The sequence below is a fragment of the Conger conger genome, chromosome 11 (assembly GCF_963514075.1).
Source record: "Conger conger chromosome 11, fConCon1.1, whole genome shotgun sequence".
Taxonomy (NCBI): Eukaryota; Metazoa; Chordata; class Actinopteri; order Anguilliformes; family Congridae; genus Conger; species Conger conger.
The window spans coordinates 50,167,200-50,191,157 of NC_083770.1; the positions used below are offsets into that span (position 1 = coordinate 50,167,200).

At 49.0% G+C, this 23,958-nt stretch overlaps 1 protein-coding gene across 5 annotated transcripts; it reads left to right on the forward strand.

Moving 5' to 3' along the window:
* The first annotated feature begins 13 nt into the window (after positions 1–13).
* On the forward strand, positions 14–23,404 carry LOC133140099 (RILP-like protein 1). Of its 5 annotated transcripts, XM_061259667.1 has the most exons (9): positions 14–571; positions 3,408–3,558; positions 10,454–10,572; positions 11,159–11,413; positions 12,120–12,281; positions 13,738–13,904; positions 15,250–15,345; positions 19,142–19,229; positions 20,690–20,827. In XM_061259667.1, exons 1-9 carry the CDS (start codon positions 284–286, stop codon positions 20,693–20,695), a joined length of 1,332 nt encoding a protein of 443 aa, XP_061115651.1. In that variant the 5' UTR covers positions 14–283; the 3' UTR covers positions 20,696–20,827. The 5 variants fall into 5 exon arrangements, with proteins under 5 accessions (XP_061115651.1, XP_061115650.1, XP_061115652.1 ...); XM_061259666.1 differs by lacking the exon at positions 19,142–19,229 and having other exon boundaries at positions 20,690–23,404; XM_061259668.1 differs by lacking the exon at positions 20,690–20,827 and having other exon boundaries at positions 19,142–19,235.
* The last annotated feature ends 554 nt before the right edge of the window (positions 23,405–23,958 follow it).

The following is a 23,958-nucleotide window of genomic DNA, read 5'->3' on the forward strand; positions in this document are numbered from 1 at the left end:
GTCATGTATCCAAGGAATCGGGAACGGCGGATTTTAGATTGCCATGGCACAGACAGGTCGGAATCGTTGTATTTATTTATTTAGTCCAGTGTTTCTCGTCGGTAGAATGGACAAGGACCTAAGATATTGCAGTCGTACACGGTGAACGAGTTACTTTTATTCGGTTTATGCAGAATATAGTTCTGCAAAGAGGCGTGTAAACACTGCTCCCTAACTTTGTTGTGGCGAGGGCAATAGCGGCAGGAGAACAGGAACTGCATTGTCCAGAGAAGGAGCCGTAGCCATGGAAGATTTCGGAGCAGCGCTGGAGAAAAATGCCGCGGAACTTACGGTCATGGACGTGTACGACATCGCGGCAGTGGTGGGGCAAGAATTCGAGCGGATTATCGATCAGTACGGCTGCGAAGCGCTGGCGCGGCTAATGCCGAAAGTTGTCCGAGTTCTGGAGATCCTGGAGGTGCTCGTCAGCCGGAATAACATCAGCCCGGAGACCGAGGAGCTGCGCCTGGAGCTCGACCGGCTGCGTCTGGAGCGGATCGACCGGCTGGAGAAAGAAAAGAAACACCAAAAGGTTCATTATAGTTGCAATAATTTGTTGTGAAACTTCATTCCCAAATTGGCCAGTTAGTGCTTAACAGTAGGCATGGCCCTGCAATCACAATTTGCAGCGAGAAAATGTGATAAACTATATTGTAGCTTCAGTAGCTACATTGACAAGTAACATGACATAAATGTGACAACTTAACCCTGTGTGCTGTTATTGTGACACATGTTTCTCAGTAGTCATTGGTTCCTTATGTAGTTAAGGTAATTAGATGAAGAATATCACACTGAGACACTCGGCTCAATATGCAGTCGGTTACAATTTGTGCATTGTTTCTTGACCTTTTGGGAATGTTGGTTATTCTGGAGTTATGTAGGATTGCAGATTCTTACATCAGTATTTCTTATAGGCGTATTCATGTGTGCATACGCCCCCTTTTAAGAATATTCGCATTTCTCTCAATAGTATTACATTATTAGCATTTGGCAGACGCTCTTATCCAGTTGATTAGACTAAGCAGGAGCAATGCTGGGCTAAGGGGGCCCAACGGCTGTGCGGATCTTATTGTGGCTACGGAGTAGAACCACCTACCTTGCGTGTCCCAGTCATTTACCTTAACCACTACGCTACAGGCTGCCCACAGTATTGTAGTAGTATTGTTGTATTGAAACCACATTTTTGTATATGTGCCTTTTCATGTGGAATGATATTTACACAATAATTCCACAAAAATCAAGATCAAGTGAGTGTATTTGAATGCACCAAAGTTAAATTTACTGACGTTCTTCTCTGTGGTGAAGAGACAGAAGTGTTCAGTTGCAGCACAAAAAAGAAAATAAACCAGGATGAGGTTATGTTCTCTCATCTTCCGCTCTGTGATTCTTATCAGTTTTCAGGATACAGCAAAAGAAACTAATTATAGCCCATTGATTTGTTCTGTTTCTATTTCCAAAATTCTCAAGTGGTTTTCCCAGAGACACTTGTCTTTGCCTAAGAAGTTTGAAGTGCCATTTGGAGTTTGTTTTTCTTGTGAAGTTGGGATATTTTACCAGTGTAAGAAAGGAAGGCATTTGAACAGATGAAGATACTGATGTACAGTACATTTACAGTACAGTGTGTATTTACAGTGATGTACAGTGCTTTTACACTGCAGTCTGTATCTACAGTGATGTACACTGCAGTCTGAATCTACAGTGATGTACACTGCAGTCTGAATCTACAGTGATGTACACTGCAGTTTGTATCTACAGCGATGTACAGTGCTTTTACACTGCAGTCTGTATCTACAGTGATGTACACTGCAGTCTGTATCTACAGTGATGTACACTGCAGTCTATATCTACAGTGATGTACATCACTATAGAGCTCACATAACCTGTGATCAGGTACATTGAATGCAAACAACACAAGTGTAGAAATAAAAACACAGTATAAGAATACTACTAATACTACTACTAATAATACTACTACTAATACTCAAGGTTATTAGTACTAGCACTACAAATACAGCAAAACAAACTAAGTATTATTGCTTGAAACTGCTCTGTTATAAACAAATGTAATGTTGTGCAAAGGTTCCATATTTACTTATACACAGACACACACACTTCAAACAATTCAGATTCATCCAAAATACAATATACAATACAACACCCTGTATCATTGCAGTGTGTGTGGCCATCACAATAAACTACTGTGTGCTTTTGTGATTTTCTCGCTGTCTGTCCATCTGTCTGTCTGTTTGGGAGGCAACCTGATCCCCATACAGAGTCCCAGTGTAGCCACAATAACATCTGTACAGCTGCTGGGCCCTTGAGCATTACATTACATTACATTACATTACATTAATGGCATTTGGCAGACGCTCTTATCCAGAGCGATGTACAACAAAGTGCATACCCATAACCAGGGATAAGTTCGCTGAAAGACCCTAGAGGGAAGTACAATTTCAACTGCACAAGGCGCAAGGCCCTTAGCCCCACATTGCTCCAGGGGGGATTGACCCCTGCTTAGTCAAATCACTAGTAAGTCTCTTTGGATAAAAGCGTCCACTAGATGGGGTGACATTTGTTCAGGAGGTAAGAGCAGTCGTCTGGTAGTCGGATGGTTGCCGGTTCGATCCCGCCCTGTGTATGTCGAAGTGTCCCTGAGCAAGACACCAAACCCCCCATTGCTCCTGATGAGCTGATTGGTGTGTGTGTGAATGAGAAGCATCAATTGTACAGCGCTTTGGCTAAAAGCGGCAGCTACATACCTGTAATGTACTGTGCAGGAGCTGAGGAATGATGTTTCGAGGCTCAGGACCTTCTCTCTCTGTCTGTGTGTCGATGTGTCTGTGTATGTGTATGTGTATGTATGTGTGTGTGCGTGTGCGTGTGTGTGTGTGTGCGTGTCTGTGTGTGTGTGTGTGCGTGCGTGCTTGTGCATGTGCGTGTGCATTTGTGTGTGTGTGTGTGTGTGTGTGCGTGTCTGTGTGTGTGTGTGCGTGCGTGTGCGTGTGTGTGTGTTTATGTGTGTGTGCGTGTGTGTGTGTGTGTGTGTATGTGTGCGTGTGAGTGAGTGTGTGTGTGTACGTGTGTGTATGTGTGTGTGTGTATGTGTATGTGTGTGTGTGTGTGTGTGTGTGTGTGTGTGTGTGAGTGTGTGCGTGTGAGTGAGTGTGTGTGTGTACGTGTGTGTATGTGTGTGTGTGTATGTGTATGTGTGTGTGTGTGTGTGTATGTGCGTGTGTGTGCGCGTGCGTGCGTGTGTGTGTGTGTGTGTGTATGTGCGTGTGTGTGCGGGTGCGTGCGTGTGTGTGTGTGTGTGTGTGTGTGTGTGCGGGTGCGTGTGTGGGTGTGGGTGTGTGTGTGTGTGTGTGCAGGAGCTGGAGCTGGTGGAGGACGTGTGGAGGGGAGAGGCTCAGGACCTGCTGTCTCAGATCGCCCAGCTGCAGGAGGAGAACAAGAGCCTGCTGACCAACCTGTCCCTGCAGGACTGCCCCACCCTGGAGGAGGAGCTGCAGAAACAGGAGGGTACGAACCAGCCAATACACCTGTACCTGTACTACACCCCTACCTGTACTAATACACCTGTACGTGTACTACACCTGTACCTGTACTAATACACCTGTACCTGTACTACACCTGTACCTGTACTAATACACATATATCAGTATCTACTACACCTCTACCTGTATCTAATACACCTGTACCTGTACTACACCTCTACCTGTACTAATACACATATATCAGTATCTAATACACCTCTACCTGTATCTAAAACACCTGCACCTGTGTCTAATAGTATTCTAAATACAAATAAACTGTCAAATGCAAAGTGCAAAGTTAAAAGTTAAGTTACAGCTAGTTAAGGTACAGTGAGTCAGACTGCGGTGGAAAATGGGCAGTAAGTGAGCAGTTCTTATGGGGATGGGGAGGTTGTTCCACTACTGGGGGGGGGGGGCTGGGGTGATAAACCAGAGCCGTTCACACGGCCGGCGGGATGAGCAGCTCGGATCCGGCAGCAACGGGCAGCCAGTGGAGAGACTGAAGCAGCCAGTGGAGTGACTGAAGCAGCCAGTGGAGTGACTGAAGCAGGGGCAGCCAGTGGAGAGACTGAAGCAGGGACAGCCAGTGGAGTGACTGAAGCAGCCAGTGGAGAGACTGAAGCAGGGACAGCCAGTGGAGAGACTGAAGCAGCCAGTGGAGTGACTGAAGCAGCCAGTGGAGTGACTGAAGCAGGGGCAGCCAGTGGAGAGACTGAAGCAGGGACAGCCAGTGGAGTGACTGAAGCAGCCAGTGGAGAGACTGAAGCAGCCAGTGGAGTGACTGAAGCAGGGACAGCCAGTGGAGAGACTGAAGCAGGGACAGCCAGTGGAGTGACTGAAGCAGCCAGTGGAGTGACTGAAGCAGGGACAGCCAGTGGAGAGACTGAAGCAGCCAGTGGAGAGACTGAAGCAGGGACAGCCAGTGGAGAGACTGAAGCAGGGACAGCCAGTGGAGTGACTGAAGCAGGGACAGCCAGTGGAGTGACTGAAGCAGGGACAGCCAGTGGAGAGACTGAAGCAGGGACAGCCAGCGGAGAGACTGAAGCAGCCAGTGGAGTGACTGAAGCAGGGGCAGCCAGTGGAGTGACTGAAGCAGGGACAGCCAGTGGAGAGACTGAAGCAGGGACAGCCAGTGGAGAGACTGAAGCAGGGACATGACGTGTGAGAATGTTTGTTGTCACACATCATCACAGATCATCACACATCACAAAGGTTGAAGCCGCATTCTGGATGAGCTGTAACGACTGCATTGTGCAGACTGGCAGACATGCAAGCAGGAGGTAGTCTAGTCAGGAGATCACCATCGCCTGGACAAGTAGCTGTGTGGAGTACGTGGTTAGGTATGGTTGAATCCTCCTGATGTTGTACAGAAGGAACCTGCAGGACTGTGATGGACTTTGAAATCCACCTGGTCGTCTGTCGTACCATCAGCAGTGACTGAGAGTTCTTGTGGTAGGGAGGCTCTTTAGTACCATCAGCAGTGACTGAGAGTTCTTGTGGTAAGGAGGCTCTGTGAGGGATGAAGAGCAGCTCAGTCTTGTTGAGGTTGAGCTTCAGGTGATGCCTGACCATCCATGATGAGATGTCAGCCAGTCAGGCAGGCCTGTGTGGCAGAGGGAGGGAAAGACAGGAAAAGCTATATGAGTCAGCTATATGAGTCATATGAGTCATGTGAGAAGTAATGACTGAACCAAGAGATTTAGTGGAAATGGAAACCAGCAGAGGCCCCAGAGCAGAGCCCTGTGGGACTCCTGAGAGAAGCGGATGAGGAGCAGAGATGGAGCCCCTCCAGGTGACCTGGTGTGACCCATTACATTTTAGTCATTTGGCAGACGCTTTTAATCCAAAGCGACTTACAAGTGCCCATCTGCTAGATAGGATGCAAACCAAGAGGGGCAGTCCCAGAAATGCCAATCTCAGCCAGGGTGGAGATCAGGAGCTGGTGGTTGACCGTGTCGAATTCTGCAGACAGATCAGGGAGGATCAGGACAGAGGAGAGGGATGAGGCTCTTGCAGTGGTGAGTGCCTCTGTCACAGCCAGGAGAGCAGTATCTGTCCAGTGCCCGGATAGGAAGCCGGACTGCTGAGGGTCGAGGGGATTGTGCTGTTGGTTCATGACAGCTGGTTAGAGTTTTGGACAGAAAAAGGCAGTATTAATACTGGTTGATAGTTCCCAACAGCAGAGGGGGGTCAAAGGTTGGTTTCTTCAGGAGTGAGGTAACATTACCCCTGGCAGGGAACCTTAATAATGGAGGACAGAGGATGGAGCTCACCGGATATAGAGGGCAGGACAGCTGATGGGATAGGGTCGAGCGGACCAGTGGTTGCGCGATGGTGTCTCTGTGGGACCCAGCATCTTGAAGGAGGGCAGTGCAGCAGTGGGTGTGCTTTGGGAAGGAGGTGACTCTGTAATCAGGCCCTCGGTCAGTGACTCTGTAATCAGGCCCTCGGTCAGTGACTCTGTAATCAGGCCCTCAGTCAGTGACTCTGTAATCAGGCCCTCGGTCAGTGACTCTGTAATCAGGCCCTCGGTCAGTGACTCTGTAATCAGGCCCTCGGTCAGTGACTCTGTAATCAGGCCCTCGGTCAGTGACTCAGTAATCAGGCCCTCGGTCAGTGACTCTGTAATCAGGCCCTCGGTCAGGTGCAGAGTCGAAGCTTCACGCTCATCTGCTGACTCTTTACAACCTCACATGACAGAGGTGATAAAACCCCACCTGAACCAGGCCTGTTATGAGTCTGTGTGTGAGTGTGTGTGTGTGTGTGAGTGTGTGTGAGTGTGTGTGTGTGTGTCTGTGTGTGTGTGTGTGTGAGTGTGCACCTGTGGCCATCCGAATACCAGGTGTGTGTGCACCTGTGACCATCCTAATACTGTGTGTGTGTGTGTGTGTGTGTGTGTGTGTGTTCATGTGCACCTGTGACCATCCAAATACTGTATGTGTGTGTGTGTGTGTGTGTGTGTGTGTGTGTGTGTTTGTGTGTGTGTGCACCTGTGACCATCCTAATACTGTGTCTGTGTGCGTGCACGCTGTGTACATGTTTGCGTGCATATTATTGTGCGCTTGCTTGTTAACATCAGAGAGATATGTGAAGTGCCACTGCACTATGAGAAGGGGCTATTTTAAACCAGCCTGGGCACGTAGACAAAAATACACCCCCTTCACCCCTGCCCCTAGTGTCAGAGCTATCTTTATTCTCCACACAACCCCCAGGACTAAAGCAAGGCACCTCCTTTATCTGCTTCTCTGATTGGCCAATATAGGGAGATACTGACCAATAGGATGAGATCTTACTGGTGTCTGGTGTCTGTACAGTATGGTACAGTATTTGTCATAAATTATCATGTGTAACTTAATGCCTATGACATACTCTGTCCTCTTTTTAGATGAGAAATTCAGGTCAGTGACAGTATACACTGTATATTGTATCCAAATATTTTACTGTACACTTTACGTTTATGTTTCCTCTAATGAGAAAGTAACATTATTAACTTAAATATACCATTGTTTAAAATAGTTTAAGCTGCGTTTTCGACACTTCTAGCTGGCCTTAGCTGGTCTGTGGCTGGTCATAGTCGTTCTCTAGCTGACCAAAGCTTATCTAAGCTGGTAGAGTAGGCTGGTGGTCAAATTGGTGTAGTCTAGTTTAGGTTGGTCAGCCGGTGAATAGCTGGTTTACCACACAAACACGGGTTGTTTTAAGCTGGACTCTTCAGCAGGATACGGTGTGTTTGCTGTGGAGTTAGAGGAGGTTGGATAAGAGGAGGGTGGATAAGAGGAGGGTGGATAAGAGGAGGTTGGATGAGAGGAGGTTGGATAAGAGGAGGGTGGATAAGAGGAGGGTGGATTAGAGGTGGATAAGAGGAGGTTGGATAAGAGGAGGGTGGATAAGAGGAGGTTGGATAAGAGGAGGGTGGATAAGAGGTGGGTGGATAAGAGGAGGGTGGATAAGAGGAGGTTGGATAAGAGGAGGTTGGATAAGAGGTGGGTGGATAAGAGGAGGTTGGATAAGAGGAGGTTGATAAGAGGTGTGTTAAGATAAGTTGATTAAAGATTTGATAAGATGAGTTGATAAGATTAGTTATAAAGAAGAGGGTGTATAAGAGGAGGTTGATAAGAGTAGGGTGGATAAGAGGAGGGTGGATAAGAGGAGGTTGGATAAGAGGAGGTTGGATAAGAGGTGGGTGGATAAGAGGAGGTTGGATAAGAGGAGGTTGGATAAGAGGTGGGTGGATAAGAGGAGGGTGGATAAGAGGAGGTTGGATAAGAGGAGGGTGGATAAGAGGAGGGTGGATAAGAGGAGGTTGGATAAGAGGAGGGTGGATAAGAGGAGGGTGGATAAGAGGAGGTTGGATAAGAGGAGGGTGGATAAGAGGAGGGTGGATAAGAGGTGGTTGGATAAGAGGAGGGTGGATAAGAGGAGGTTGGATAAGAGGAGGTTGGATAAGAGGAGGGTGGATAAGAGGAGGGTGGATAAGAGGAGTTTGGATAAGAGGAGGGTGGATAAGAGGAGGGTGGATAAGAGGAGTTTGGATAAGAGGAGGGTGGATAAGAGGAGGGTGGATAAGAGGAGTTTGGATAAGAGGAGGTTGGATAAGAGGAGGTTGGATAAGAGGAGGGTGGATAAGAGGAGGGTGGATAAGAGGAGGTTGGATAAGAGGAGGTTGGATAAGAGGAGGGTGGATAAGAGGAGGGTGGATAAGAGGAGGTTGGATAAGAGGAGTTTGGATAAGAGGAGGTTGGATAAGAGGAGGTTGGATAAGAGGAGGGTGGATAAGAGGAGGGTGGATAAGAGGAGGTTGGATAAGAGGAGGTTGGATAAGAGGAGGGTGGATAAGAGGAGGTTGGATGAGAGGAGGTTGGATAAGAGGAGGGTGGATAAGAGGAGGGTGGATAAGAGGAGGGTGGATAAGAGGAGGTTGGATAAGAGGTGGGTGGATAAGAGGAGGGTGGATAAGAGGAGGGTGGATAAGAGGAGGTTGGATAAGAGGAGGGTGGATAAGAGGAGGGTGGATAAGAGGAGGTTGGATAAGAGGAGGGTGGATAAGAGGAGGGTGGATAAGAGGTGGTTGGATAAGAGGAGGGTGGATAAGAGGAGGTTGGATAAGAGGAGGTTGGATAAGAGGAGGGTGGATAAGAGGAGGGTGGATAAGAGGAGTTTGGATAAGAGGAGGGTGGATAAGAGGAGGGTGGATAAGAGGAGTTTGGATAAGAGGAGGGTGGATAAGAGGAGGGTGGATAAGAGGAGTTTGGATAAGAGGAGGTTGGATAAGAGGAGGTTGGATAAGAGGAGGGTGGATAAGAGGAGGGTGGATAAGAGGAGGTTGGATAAGAGGAGGTTGGATAAGAGGAGGGTGGATAAGAGGAGGGTGGATAAGAGGAGGTTGGATAAGAGGAGTTTGGATAAGAGGAGGTTGGATAAGAGGAGGTTGGATAAGAGGAGGGTGGATAAGAGGAGGGTGGATAAGAGGAGGTTGGATAAGAGGAGGTTGGATAAGAGGAGGGTGGATAAGAGGAGGTTGGATGAGAGGAGGTTGGATAAGAGGAGGGTGGATAAGAGGAGGGTGGATAAGAGGAGGTTGGATGAGAGGAGGTTGGATAAGAGGAGGGTGGATAAGAGGAGGGTGGATTAGAGGTGGATAAGAGGAGGTTGGATAAGAGGAGGGTGGATAAGAGGAGGGTGGATTAGAGGAGGTTGGATAAGAGGAGGGTGGATAAGAGGAGGGTGGATAAGAGGAGGTTGGATGAGAGGAGGTTGGATAAGAGGAGGGTGGATAAGAGGAGGGTGGATTAGAGGTGGATAAGAGGAGGTTGGATAAGAGGAGGGTGGATAAGAGGTGGTTGGATAAGAGGAGGGTGGATAAGAGGAGGTTGGATAAGAGGAGGTTGGATAAGAGGAGGGTGGATAAGAGGAGGGTGGATAAGAGGAGTTTGGATAAGAGGAGGGTGGATAAGAGGAGGTTGGATAAGAGGAGGGTGGATAAGAGGAGGTTGGATAAGAGGTGGGTGGATAAGAGGAGGGTGGATAAGAGGAGGTTGGATAAGAGGAGTTTGGATAAGAGGAGTTTGGATAAGAGGAGGTTGGATAAGAGGAGGGTGGATAAGAGGAGGGTTGGATAAGAGGAGGTTGGATAAGAGGTGGTTGGATAGGAGGGTGGATAAGAGGAGGTTGGATAAGAGGAGTTTGGATAAGAGGAGTTTGGATAAGAGGAGGTTGGATAAGAGGAGGGTGGATAAGAGGAGGGTTGGATAAGAGGAGGGTGGATAAGAGGAGGTTGGATAAGAGGAGGGTGGATAAGAGGAGGTTGGATAAGAGGAGGGTGGATAAGAGGAGGGTGGATAAGAGGAGTTTGGATAAGAGGAGGGTGGATAAGAGGAGGTTGGATAAGAGGAGGGTGGATAAGAGGAGGTTGGATAAGAGGTGGGTGGATAAGAGGAGGGTGGATAAGAGGAGGTTGGATAAGAGGAGTTTGGATAAGAGGAGTTTGGATAAGAGGAGGTTGGATAAGAGGAGGGTGGATAAGAGGAGGGTTGGATAAGAGGAGGTTGGATAAGAGGTGGTTGGATAGGAGGGTGGATAAGAGGAGGTTGGATAAGAGGAGTTTGGATAAGAGGAGTTTGGATAAGAGGAGGTTGGATAAGAGGAGGGTGGATAAGAGGAGGGTTGGATAAGAGGAGGGTGGATAAGAGGAGGTTGGATAAGAGGAGGGTGGATAAGAGGAGGTTGGATAAGAGGAGGTTGGATAAGAGGAGGGTGGATAAGAGGAGGGTGGATAAGAGGAGGGTAGATAAGAGGAGGGTGGATAAGAGGAGGGTGGATAAGAGGTGGTTGGATAAGAGGAGGTTGGATAAGAGGAGGTTGGATAAGAGGTCTTTCCCCAGGTGTGTCGGAGAGGGAGCGGCAGGTGATGAACAAGCTGAAGGAGGTGGTGGACAGACAGCGGGACGAGATCCGGGCCAAAGACCGCGAGCTGGCGCTCCGCAGCGAGGACGTCGAGGCGGTAAGACCAAACCCTTCCTCAACCATCCATCAACCCTTCCTCAACCATCCCCTAACCGTATCTCAACCATCCCCAAACCATCCATCAACCATTCCTCAACCATCCCCTAACCGTATCTCAACCATCCATCAACCATTCCTCAACCATCCCCTAACCGTATCTCAACCATCCCCAAACCCTTCCTCAACCATCCATCAACCGTTCCTCAACCATCCATCAACCATTCCTCAACCATCCACCAACCCTTCCTCATCCATCCATCAACCCTCCCTCAACCATCCACCAACCGTTCCTCAACCATCCCCAACCCTTCCTCAACCATCCACCAACCCTTCCTCAACCATCCACCAACCCTTCCTCAACCATCCATCAACCATTCCTCAACCATCCCCAAACCATTCCTCAACCATCCATCAACCATTCCTCAACCATCCCCAAAGCGTATCTCAACCATCCCCAAACCATTCCTCAACCATCCCTGAACAGTTCCATCCGCCAACCCTTCCTCAACCGTCTTTCAACCGTTTCTGCACCATCCAGTGATTATTTTTTAATCATCGCCCCCCCCCCCCCCCTCCCCCCCCAGCTGCAGCAGCAGCAGGCCCGGCTGATGAAGATGAACCAGGACCTGCGGCACAGGAAGGCGACCCTGGAGGCCCAGGGCAAGGCTCTGATCCAGCAGCGCGTGGAGCTGGAGGCCCAGGCGCAGGCCCGGCAGCAGGAGCTGGGCCAGCTGCAGAGGGAGGTGGCCCAGCTGAGGGAGCGTCTGCAGGGGGAGGGCCGCCCCGACGGGGAAGAGCCGCCGCTGGCCACGCCCCCGGGCAGCACAGCCACGCCCCCGGTGAGCATAGCCACGCCCCCTCGATTACAGCAGATCTATTGGATAAGAATAGTTGAGTGATATTTTAAAATACACACGTAATACATGTTTCACATCTGCCGTCACTGGCCTAAGGCTAATGTTAGCCTCGTCTGTGTCTCTGATGCTTACATGATTGGTGTGGATGCACTTATTTTAGAGTATTTGTGAAATTAATCAATGTCTTGTAATGTTTTCAGTCTCACTCTTGGACAGACAGGATGTGCAGGTTTTAGGTTTTCAGGTGATTTCTCCCAGCAGCACTGAGAGGCTCTCACTGGGTCACTATGCGGCTTCAGCCCCCCCAGTCCCCCCCCCCCGCCACCCGGCTGGCCCTCCCGTCGTGGGTCGGGTCTGAACGTGAATGTGGGTCAGGTCTGAGTGGGTCAGGTCTGAGTGGGTCAGAGAGTGGGTCGGGTCTGAGTGGGTCGGGTCTGTGTGGGTTGGGTCTGACTGGGTTGGGTCTGAACGTGGGTCAGGTCTGAGTGGGTCAGGTCTGAGAGTGGGTCAGGTCTGAGTGGGTCAGGTCTGAGTGGGTCAGGTCTGAGAGTGGGTCAGGTCTGAGTGGGTCAGGTCTGAGTGGGTCGGGTCAGAGAGTGGGTCGGGTCTGACTGGGTTGGGTCTGAGTGGGTCGGGTCTGACTGGGTCGGGTCTGAACGTGGGCCGGGTCTCTTGTGTCTCTGGCCAGAGCTCCATCTGGGCGGAGTGCGGTGGGGGCAGGGCGGGGGGGCTGGCGGAGTGCTTTGGGGCGGGGTTTTCCCTCCCCCCCGGCCCGGAGGACGGGGGTCTCGTGGAGGAAGAGGAGGAGGGGAGAGGTGATGAGGAAGAGCAGGAGGAGGTCGTGTTGCGGGTAACCCACGGCGATGGCGTTGCTGTGTGGCTTTGCGGTGAATCTAACGCTGAGCCAATCAGAGAGCTCTGATGGCAGAGCCCAAGTCCTCATGCAGTGTGTGAGTGTGTGAGTGTATGTGCGTGTGTATGTGCGTGTGAGAGTGTGAGAGTGTGTAAGTGTGTGTGCATGTGTGTGTGTGTGTGTGCGTGTGTGCGTGTGTGCGTGTGCGTGTGAGAGTGTGAGTGTGTAAGTGTGTGTGCATGTGTGTGTGAGTGAGTGTGTGTGTGTGAGTGTGAGAGTGTGTGTGCATGTGTGAGTGAGTGTGAGTGTGTGTGCATGTGTGTGCATGTGTGTGTGCGTGTGCGTGTTCGTGAGTGTGAGTGTGTGCGTGTGTGAGTGTGTGTGCATGTGTGTGTGACTGAGTGTGCGTGTGCATGTGTGTGTGCGTGAGTGTGCGTTTGTGCATGCGTGTGTGAGTGAGTGTGAGTTTGTGTGTGCGTGTGTGAGTGTGTGAATGTGTGAGTGGGTGTGTGTGAGTGTGTGAGTGTGTGAGTGTGTGTGCATGTGTGTGTGTGTGTGTGTGAATGTGAGTGTGCGTGTGCATGTGTGTGTGCGTGAGTGTAAGTGTGTGTGCATGTGTGTGTGAGTGAGTGTGAGTGTGTGTGTGCCTGTGTGAGTGTGTGAATGTGTGAGTGGGTGTGTGTAAGTGTGTGAGTGTGTGTGAATGTGAGTGTGATTCGGTTGTCCTTATCTCCAGATGTCTTGAACATACCTGTACATTTGCAGGCTGTGCTATGTGGCATGAGTTCATGCTGCTTGTTATTCTTGGGTGAAAACTAACCGTTTAAATGTGCTTTGGGTATGCTGAGGCATGCTGGTTGCAGCAGAAATGGTTGACATCATTCGCCTGTTAGCCACTTTTTAAAATTGTTGTACCTTTTGAGAAAATGTCCAGTTTATTTGGCTGTACATGTTGGTCTTGAGGAAGTTGGGATTCAGTCCTTTTGAATACCCCAGTTTCCTCGAAAGCCAGTTATGACATCTCACATGAAAAATATGTGAATGGAATAATATGAATAATATCTATGATAATGCTAATGTCTTTGATTTTATTATTTAGATAATTGAGGAGTAGCTGAGCTGTAGGAATTGGTGTGTTTTAACAACACAAAGGACAGTTGGAGGGCTGTGTGTGTTTGATTGGCATGTGGTCTTAGTGCTTGTGGGGTTCTGGAAGAGTGAGGGACCATGAACCGTTTTAATTGGTGGGTTAACAGTGAGCTGTGAATCACCGACATTTTTGAACCAATCAAAAGATTTTGCTCAACACAGTGGAATGCAACGATTGGTTCAAATTGATGAAGTCACTAACCAGTGCGTTTGTATTTCTCCCCATGAAGCTGTATTCTTCCTTTACTGTTTTACTTGATTTTTTTGAGCCGAACACTAAGCTGCAGTTCTCCCTCTCCGCCAGCAGGGGGAGCCAGAGGAGGACCCTGGGGAGGACAGCGGCGCCTCTGACCTGAAGGACCCCAGCAGGCCACGCTTCACCCTGCAGGAGCTCCGGGACGTCCTGCACGAGAGGAACGAGCTCAAGGCCAAAGTCTTCATGCTGCAGGAGGAGATCACCTACTACAGGAGGTCCAGTGCCCCCGAAATCACCACACACTGATCCTGCACACTGATCCTGCAGACACTGCTCCCACACACTGATCCCACACACTGATCCTGCACACTGATCCTGCACACTGATCCTGCAGACACTGCTCCTGCACACTGATCCTGCAGACACTGCTCCTGCACACTGATCCCACACACTGATCCTGCAGAAACTGATCCCACACACTGATCCTGCACACTGATCCTGCACACTGATCCTGCACACTGATCCCACACACTGATCCCGCACACTGATCCCGCACACTGATCCTGCACACTGATCCTGCACACTGATCCCACACACTGATCCCACACACTGATCCTGCAGACACTGCTCCCACACACTAATCCTGCACACTGATCCCACACACTGATCCCACACACTGATCCTGCACACTGATCCTGCACACTGATCCCACACACTGCTCCCACACACTGATCCTGCACACTGATCCTGCAGACACTGCTCCTACACACTGATCCTGCACACTGATCCAACTCACTGATCCAACACACTGATCCTGCACACTGATCCTGCAGACACTGATCCTACACACTGCTCCTGCAGACACTGATCCTACACACTGCTCCTGCAGACACTGATCCCACACACTGATCCTGCAGACACTGCTCCTACACACTGCTCCAACACACTGCTCCAACAGCTGATCACTGATCACTTTCAAAGAAACGTGTTTTCACACTATGCTGAACACCATCTTCTTTCATGTGACAATATGTTTTCAACGATGTTTTCAATTCTCAGCGATCTGCAGGGAGGCTACAGCAGTGACCCTCTCCCCCAGAGCCGCAGGCTGTGCTGGCTTTGGTTGTTGCTCAGCACTTAATGAATACATGAAAGCAGTTAATTACACAGATAACTCACCTCACCTGGTTTCTTGGGTCTGAATCGGTGGCTGATACTGAGGTGACACCAAACCCAGCTCACCCTGCGGCTCTCCAGGACCAGGAGTGAAGGTCGTTAAAGGTATAAATCATTAAAGCGTGACACACAGTGACACGTGATGAACCAGCTCTGATTCTGATCTGAAGGAAAACCAGGAGCTGAGACACTTTTATACAAAGTAACTTACAGTTGATTAGACTACGCACAGGGACAATCCCCCGAGGAGCAATGTGAGGTTGCAAGGGCCCAACAGCTGTGCATATCTTGCTGTGACCAGACTGGGGATTGAGCCACCAAGCTTCCGTGTCCCACTCCAGCACGCACTAGGCTACAGGCCGCCCCATTTTGAACAAACTGCGTTGGCCCAATCCCACTCTTCCTTCAGTGGTGCGTCTCCTAACCCCCCTGTCTCTCCTGCAGTGAGGAGGAGCTGGAGGAGGAGGAGGGGCCTGCTCCCTCCCTCCCCGCCCCCGCCCCGCGGCCCAACGTCCAACCAGAGTCCGGGATCAAACGCCTGTGAGTACTGAAGCCCCGCCTCCCCCGCTCCCGGATTGGTCAGGCTGTGTGTCTGTCGTTCCCTGTCTGTAGCTCTGCAGGGCCGCTGGAGTTCCGGTATTGTCACACGCCGTAGGTATTTCCTTTGATTTCGCATCGTGCACTGGGTCAATGTGCTCTGTAAACGGAGTCAGTAAGTCAGGTTTGAGTTCTGTGTGCCCTTACTGTTCCTCCAACAAACACCTCATGCATGACCTGCTGACTGATGTCTCTGGAATCTGGGAGACTCACATAAAGACATTACAGTAACGTGACCGCAGCCTTAAAGGACGTTTTTACCTCGTGGTCTGAGTGCCTTCTGTGGGGTGCGACGGTGCTTTAGGTCATGAAATAATAACACGTGTATCCTATCGCCCTATCCCCCCCCCCCAGCCAAGATAATAATATTGCTTGGCAACTGTTCTTTGATCTCAGGGGTTGCCGGGTTCATTCCCAGGTGGGGTGCTGTGCAACAGCAGAAAAAAATATTTTGCACCATTCAGCTGTATAAACCAGCACCATGTTAGAGGTTTAACTTACTCTGGGTAAGTGTGTTTGCTAAGCAAGTAAATAGAAGTATATTTATGGTCTAACACCGGAAGATCTCTGGAGTTTCTCTGAAACAGGAAGCTTGCACTGGACGTGCAGACCTGCCAAACAGACCTCCCAGTCAGCTGTGATCTAGAGACCCCGCTGTGGCTCAATCCCGGGACTGCTATCCCACAATCCCACACTGAGCGCTTACGGACACAGTGCTCCTCAGGCTGCTGCACCTCCTTCACCTTCACACCATCACTCCTTCACCTTCTCCCCCTGTTTACTGCAGCGCAGTTTACAGGTTTATTCTTACTGCACACACCATCACTCCTTCACCTTCACACCATCACTCCTTCACCTACACACCATCACTCCTTCACCTTCACACCATCACTCCTTCACCTACACACCATCACTCCTTCACCTACACACCATCACTCCTTCACCTACACACCATCACTCCTTCACCTTCACACCATCACTCCTTCACCTTCACACCATCACTCCTTCACCTACACACCATCACTCCTTCACCTACACACCATCACTCCTTCACCTTCACACCATCACTCCACCTTCACACCATCACTCCTTCACCTACACACCATCACTCCTGCACCTACACACCATCACTCCTTCACCTTCACACCATCACTCCTTCACCTACACACCATCACTCCTTCACCTTCTCCCCCTGTTTACTGCAGCACAGTTTACAGGTTTATTCTTACTGCACACACCATCACTCTTTCGACCTTGCCCCTGTTTACTGCAGCATAGTTTACAGGTTTATTCTTACTGCGCACACTAATCAACAGGACTGTAGATGTGCCAGTGTTCGCCAAGTCAGATGGAAAACCTGTAAAAAAACAAGACAATAATGTTCTGAGAATGCTATCGATGCTCTACCACGATAAGGAAAAATTGTAAATGGGTTTGAAGACGTCAGCACGGTGATGGGAAGATTATGCCTCGCTGAGTGAAGCTGCAGGTTTACTCCGTGTTTCTGACACTCACGGACACAGTGAGAACATAAAACAGAGCAGCCTGATATTTCTTCAATATCATTTTTTGTTGTTGTTGGTTAAATCAGTGGGAATGAAAGCAGTAAGAAAGTGAGGTTATTGGAGTGACACAGGAAGGAGGGAGGGGGGGGGCACGTGATACACGCCACGCATTCCTGCTCTGCTGAAGCGTGCTGCTGGCACACATCACATGAGAAGAGGCCATCCATCTGAACTGAAGCATCGCTCAGTCTCATTAGCGCTGCCTTTCCTAATGCCCCCCCCCCCCTTCTCACTAATTTGGAATGTCACGCTGTGTCTCATTCACATTACATTTTTTACATTTTTGGCATTTAGCAGACGCTTTTAATCCAAAGTGTCTTACAAGTGCATAGGTTCTTCCACAAGTTAAAGTATAACATCCATAACTAGTAAAATACACAAGAAGTGTTGTTCTAAACATATAGTTATCATCAGTGCAATTTTTTGTTAGGGGTTAGACAAGAGGGATAGGGATATCAGAAAGGGGGGCGGGGGAAATCAGGAGGGAGGACTAAGGTACAGTTTGAAAAGGTGTGTTTTTAGTCTGCGTTGAAATAGGGGGAGGGAAAACAGGCGTGAACGTGCAGCTCGACCGCCAGGTGCTCGTAGAGAGGGAACCATAAGGCGACCAGAGCTGGCAGACCGGAGTGGTCTAGCCGGGGTGTAGGGAGTGATCAAGGATTGTATGTAAGGTGGGCAGTCCCCTGCTCATCTGCTCATCCGTGTGACCTCAGTTTGGGCGATCGCAGACGGGCGTGGGCTGTCTAGTGTCACCTGTACCACACTGCTGGTCACACTCACACAGAAGCCTCTTCGTGAACAGCTTAACAAGGGAACTTACGGACACGTGTTCCACCAGCAGGGACCCCACCTTTCCTCGGTGTCACCCTGTGGGGGTACCAACCAGTTGGCATTGGCCAAATTTCACAACAAAGCCCATCCACACAGCCCATCCACACAGCCCATCCACACAGACTCATCCACACAGACTCATCCACACAGCCCATCCACACAGCCCATCCACACAGACTCATCCACACAGCCCATCCACACAGCCCATCCACACAGACTCATTCACACAGCCCATCCACACAGCCCATCCACACAGACTCATCCACACAGCAGTTTAATTTACTGATTGTCTTTGCAGCTGCATGACCTACTAGTTTTTTCTTCGACATGCTTTTGTTATAATCACCCCCCCCCCCCTCCCCACTCTCATGATGTCATGTTCTCCCCCACATCATGCGTAACCCCCCCTCAGGCTTCTCTCAGACCTGGGCCGTAGTCAGGAGGAAGTGCAGCTGCCGCACACATCCTTCCTCATTCAGAAATAGCATGAGATGTGAGATGTGAAAGTGCACTTTTGATTGTTTCAGCCGTCGCCAACTAAGACCGCCATCATCTTAGCAACCGGTGTGCTCCGTTATTCTCCGTTAGTCTTCAGCAAACACAAGTTTTGTTCAAGCCGAATGAAGATTAGTTGCCCACTTGTTACAAGAATGTGTGTTTGTGCTGTTTTTTTTAATACAATATATAGTTGTGTGGTCAAAGGAGATTTAATGACTTTGTTATTAACTATACATAAATACAAGTTTTTAGAATTTTACATGAGCTCAAAAATGATAGGTTTCCATATCCCCAGCAGTGCCCATAGGGACAGTGTTCCTAAACAAGCCTCTTGTGAATATTCCTAAACTGTTACATTTCCCTTCACAGGCTACCCACAATGCATCTCTCTTTCTGCTTCTCTCTTCCTCTCTTGCTCTCTCTCTGTTACTTTTTCTGGTTTTCCTCTCTCTCTCTCTCTCTCTCTCTCTCTCTCTCTCATTTGAAAGGACTATAAAGTGCGTAGCCCTAGTCTGCCATACGACTCAACTTTGGAACCTGACTCAGGGAAAAAGAGTGTGTTTTCTAAGCTTTAGTTCAGTCTTTAAATTGCATTATTCTCTTTATGCTATCAGCCCTTCCAGATAGCACAGTGATAACCGGCCTGAGGGAATGTGGTCTGATAGTGAGCAGGTTCTGTAAGTGAGCAGGTTCTGAAAAGTTCGGTCCATTTACAGGGGAGCCCTGCTGTTCCTGTTCTCCCTCCCACTGACCTCCCCTCTCCCCTCCTCCCCTCCCCTCCCCTCCCCTCCTCCCCTCCCCTCCTCCCCTCCCCTCCTCTCCTCTCCTCCTCTGCTCTCCAACAGGATCTTTACCGCCATAATGCCGATGGTGGCGGCTGGCCTGATCGCAGACGACCCCACTTTGCAGCCAATCAGACGGCTCATTTCCTTTGTATGATTTTCTTTACTCCTCCCCCCCCTCCTCTGTTCTAACCCCTCCCACCCTGCCTGGCCCAGGGCTCATCTGCATACCAGCTGGGGGAGCATTCTGATTGGCTGTGTGCTCAGTGTCAGCAGGTCATTGAAGAGGGGGTTGTTTCAAGACTTGAGTTCAAAATCAATCAGCCAATCAGAATGAACCCCTCCTTCACCTGTGGCATATTAACCTAATAATTAGTTTTTGTTTGTTTTTTAGTAAAGAAGCGTTCATACATTTTTACCTTCTCTATTAATAAAACTAAGGTTTTTTTGGCTCATTATTTCCCAATGATACTTACAAGCTATCTATAACCATAACAATAAGAGATTTATGCTCAGAGGCTAACGCGACATCGACTTCGGTACTGCAGCACCTCAGCTGGAGAAAGATCTTTGTGTCCCCCGGCACCATGTCTGTCTGAGTGCCGGGTTGTTTACCTGAAGTGGGCAGCAGCAGTTCTTGCTGACGCTCGTCACGCACGTCAGCGGGTGTTGGGTGTTTTGATGTGAGAGCAGCACGCTCAGCACCTGAGGGAAATGCCCTTCCCCGAACACACGAGCTGACACAGACACACGCATGAACACGCTGTCGGGCGGCACTGCGGTGTGTGGGATGATGGGTCAGGGTTCTGTGGAGTGATGAGAAGTCTGCATATCTGTGCATGTGGAGGGCGATATTAGCGGCTGCTAGCTGGCTAACTGATGCTAACGTACGGCAGTGCTGCGTCCTCTCTGGTGCTGGTGGACGGAGACGGTGCTTGAGGTGCTCATGGTGAATGATACAGAGGGGGCTCATTCCAGTGGCTCCCGACCCGGAAATCGACCGAAGTCCGCCGTCTTTAAGGACATTCCAACCCCTTAAATCAGGGGTGTCAAACTCCAGTCCTGGAGGCCACAGTGTCTACAGGTGTTTGTGGTTTCCTTTCAATCAGCAGCCAATTAAGGCCTTGAGAACAAGGTGTGGACTCTTTAGCCAATGAAATACTTTTCCGGCCCTCCAGGACTGGAGTTTGACACCCCTGCCTTAAATGTTCCTTATAGGAGAGAGAAGCAGAAGTTAGGATCTCCTGATCTTTCCTTTGAGCAAGAAAACATCAGCGCATCCTTCTTTTTCTTTCATCTTTTCCTAGCCTCTCCTGATGGCCGGAGCTCCGGGCAGGAAAAGGAGAATAACGGATTGGAATGAGCCCTCTGTCTGTAGTTTTTCCTACGGCTCTGTGTCGTACCAAACTGTAGTAATAGTAGATAGCTGCTTTTGTCTTTGTTGATAACAGAAGTTCACTGTCTGTTAAACATAGTGGAACCGGTATTATATCATGTCACGCTGTGCTAGTGTTAATGAACAGTGTGCTACTGTGAAGGCTTGCTTTGTGCCTAGCTGAATGGAAGAAGAGGGGCCAAAAAAAACTAACTGCCGTGTTTTGTTGCCTTTAGGTTTAGCTTCTTCTCCCGGGACAAACAGCGCGGCTCGCAGAGAGGCATGAGATTGGAGGGGATGGGCGTGGCGAGAGTTTGGGACAGGAAGGAGGACGTGTACACAGAACAGGCTCAAGAGGCACTGCAGCACCTATAACCCTGGAGACTAGCATAAACAAACACACACATACACGCGCGCGCGCAAGCACGCACACACACATACATACATACACACACATACACATGCACACGTACGCACACACACACACACACACACACACACATACATACACACAAACACACACACACACGCACACACACACACACACACACACACACACACAGATCCCCTTCCAATCCCCCCTGCACCTTAGACTTGCATCACTAACAGCTTGTTCAGCTACAAGGACATCTCAACCTGAGAGAGGGACAGTGCACTGCCACACCACCAGGGGGTGTTGGTGTGCACTGGAGTTTTCTGCAGTGCCGTTCCATCAGGGATGATGACTGATTTTCAGATTGCCTGGAGCGTGGAGGAAGGTGTCATACTGAACATGGGCGTTGTGGGAAAGCTCTCCCTACCCAGTGTATATTCAAATACTGATGTAGGAATGCAAACTCACAAAGAAGAAGGCACCGGCTCCCACCTGATTGGCCGGGATTGCAGCAGTGAGCCAGCATTCTGGAGCAGGGGCAGCAGTGCATTGTGGGTGTGTTTAAGGTCTCAGGGAGACGCTTGAAGGCCTGGGCGGAAGAACAGCTCGGGGGACCGCGGCCAAAAACAGGCGTGCGTCAGTCCGTCCCCACCCTGACTCAGAACGCCCGGCGATAAACTCCGCTAAATAACACTGCTGCCCCAGAGAGGAACATGACCCCGCCGGAGCAGAACGAAGGGATGGTGTGAGAATTAGAGGAACGGTGAGGAAGAGAGCTGAGGAGCGGTGGAATAGCACGAGCTGAAGGAAGGCTGCCTTGGAAAACCTTACAGAATTACACACAGAGCATTTTGCATAGTCAAATTGAACACAGTCTCCTTTCTGTATTTATATGTGGTGTAAAATGAACAGTATGAAATACCCCAGTGTTTCTGTCCAGTCTCTGTGATGCTGTGTCTTAGTGTTCCTTCACCCCCCCACTGTCTGGACTCAGTGCCCCGTTTACTGACGGCGTACCTTTCATCCAGGTGACAGGTGTGTGTGTGTGTGTGTGGTGTTTCAGCCTGTGAACCTGTCTCAAAGGCAAAGCTCTTTAACCACAGCGTAATGTGCCCCATGTGGTTATCTGTTCAGACCCACAAAGACCCATCCCCCCTCATCTTCATTACCATGGAATTTTCCCCAAAAAGACTTTCACTGGAAGACATGATTTGTGTGTGCCCGTCTTTACATGACAGTCGAATGCTAGGAGGGTTCAGGGTAATTATTTATTGTGACATTGGTCAATGGTCAAAGTCTTCAAATTTATTTGGCTTGTTTATCATTCGGAAGTTTTAAACTGACATTGTAGCAATGAGATGGAACCCAGTGTAGTTAGTCCCACCGTGGATTATTTATTTAAAAAATGCCTGGTTAAATTTTAGGCACCTCGCTGTGATGCGTTTCAGGAATGGTAAATGGTAAATGGTTGGCATTTATATAGCGCCTTTATCCAAAGCGCTGTACAATTGATGCTTCTCATTCACCCATTCATACACACACACACACACACACCAACGGCGATTGGCTGCCATGCAAGGCACCGACCAGCTCGTCAGGAGCATTTAGGGGTTAGGTGTCTTGCTCAGGGACACTTCGACACAGCCCGTGCAGGGGATTGAACCAGCAACCCTCCGACTGCCAGACGACTGCTCTTACTGCCTGAGCCATGTCGCCCGGGAGAGAGCTCTGTGTGTGTGTGTGACTGTGTGTGTGAGTGTGTGTGTGTGCGTGCGTGCGTGTATGGGTGTGTGTGTGTGTGTGTGTGTGTGCGTGCGTGCGTGCGTGCGTGCGTGCGTGCGTGCGTGCGTGCGTGCGTGCGTGCGTGCGTGTGTGTGTGTGTGTGTGTGAGTGTGTGTGTGTGTGTGTGTGAGTGTGTGTGTGTGAGTGTGACTGTGTGTGTGTGTGTGTGTGTGTGTGTGTGAGAAAGTTGTGTCCTTAAAGGAGTCTGCCAATAAATAATTGATTATGAACTCTGTCTGAAAGGATGGGATGGCAACAATTCAGTGATGTAAGAGGGTGGAAGAGTTTGGCTTTGATGTGTGTAACTAAAAGGCCCAATGAAGGCCTCGTTAGCTCCAGAGAAAGGGACTCCAGTATTTACAGACAGGATCTTGTCTTGCAGGCAGTGCAATATTAAGGGGAAATCTTTTTTTCTGTTTTTCTAAACCCAGCCTGGCTTTATTTTAGATGCATGTGTCATATACATTAATATCCGGAGAGCCTGACATCCCAGTTCATGTGTAGCAGTGAGATCAGGTTAATGTGATGGTGAAGAAGTATTGGGAGGTTGTTGTGATTTACGGTTGCCACCAGATTTTTCCACACCTGGGGACGAGAATTTTACAGTGTATTATTTACATAACTGACCATACAATGTGTATACCCTTCCTGTGCCATCCTTAAGTGCTTCAGCTTAACATCAATGTGGACATTTTTCATATGATTTCAAGTTTTAGCAGCTTGTTCTGTGAATTGTGCCTTCGATTTTTTTTATTCTTCTGAATAATGACAGTATTGCTGCCTCAATAAAAGTACTGACCAGGTTTTGACCTTTTAGCAATGTTTTTTTTTCTTTAATTCAACAGTGTTATTATATATCACACATAATATTAGAATACTAAACTTTAGTTAAAATTTTTCAGACAGTTTGAAAGTAGTATTCCATCAAAAAGTACATCATTATACATTTTATGTTCAGAGAATATCACCAAACTTGTAATAGCGTTTAGTGGATGGATGCATTCATCCAGTGCGACTTGGAACATGACATTTTGACATAGGCTTGCCTACGATCAATTTTTATCCACCCGAGTGTTAAAGGTTAGCAAACGAAATAGACAGTTTATATTTTCCTGTTCGTTTTAATGATTATATGGGATGAAACGTAGTTCTATTGGATAACTAGCATGATTAGTGGCTGCATTTTCTTTCGGATGGATTTTGCAAACCATTTTATAGAGGGGATTTAATCAGGTGATAGGGTCAGAATAAGCTGATTACGTAACGGTTGCGTTGATGAGCAACGTCAGCTGTAAATGTCATTGCGTAGCCAAGGCGACTGCCTCTGAAACAAACAAAAAACCGAATACG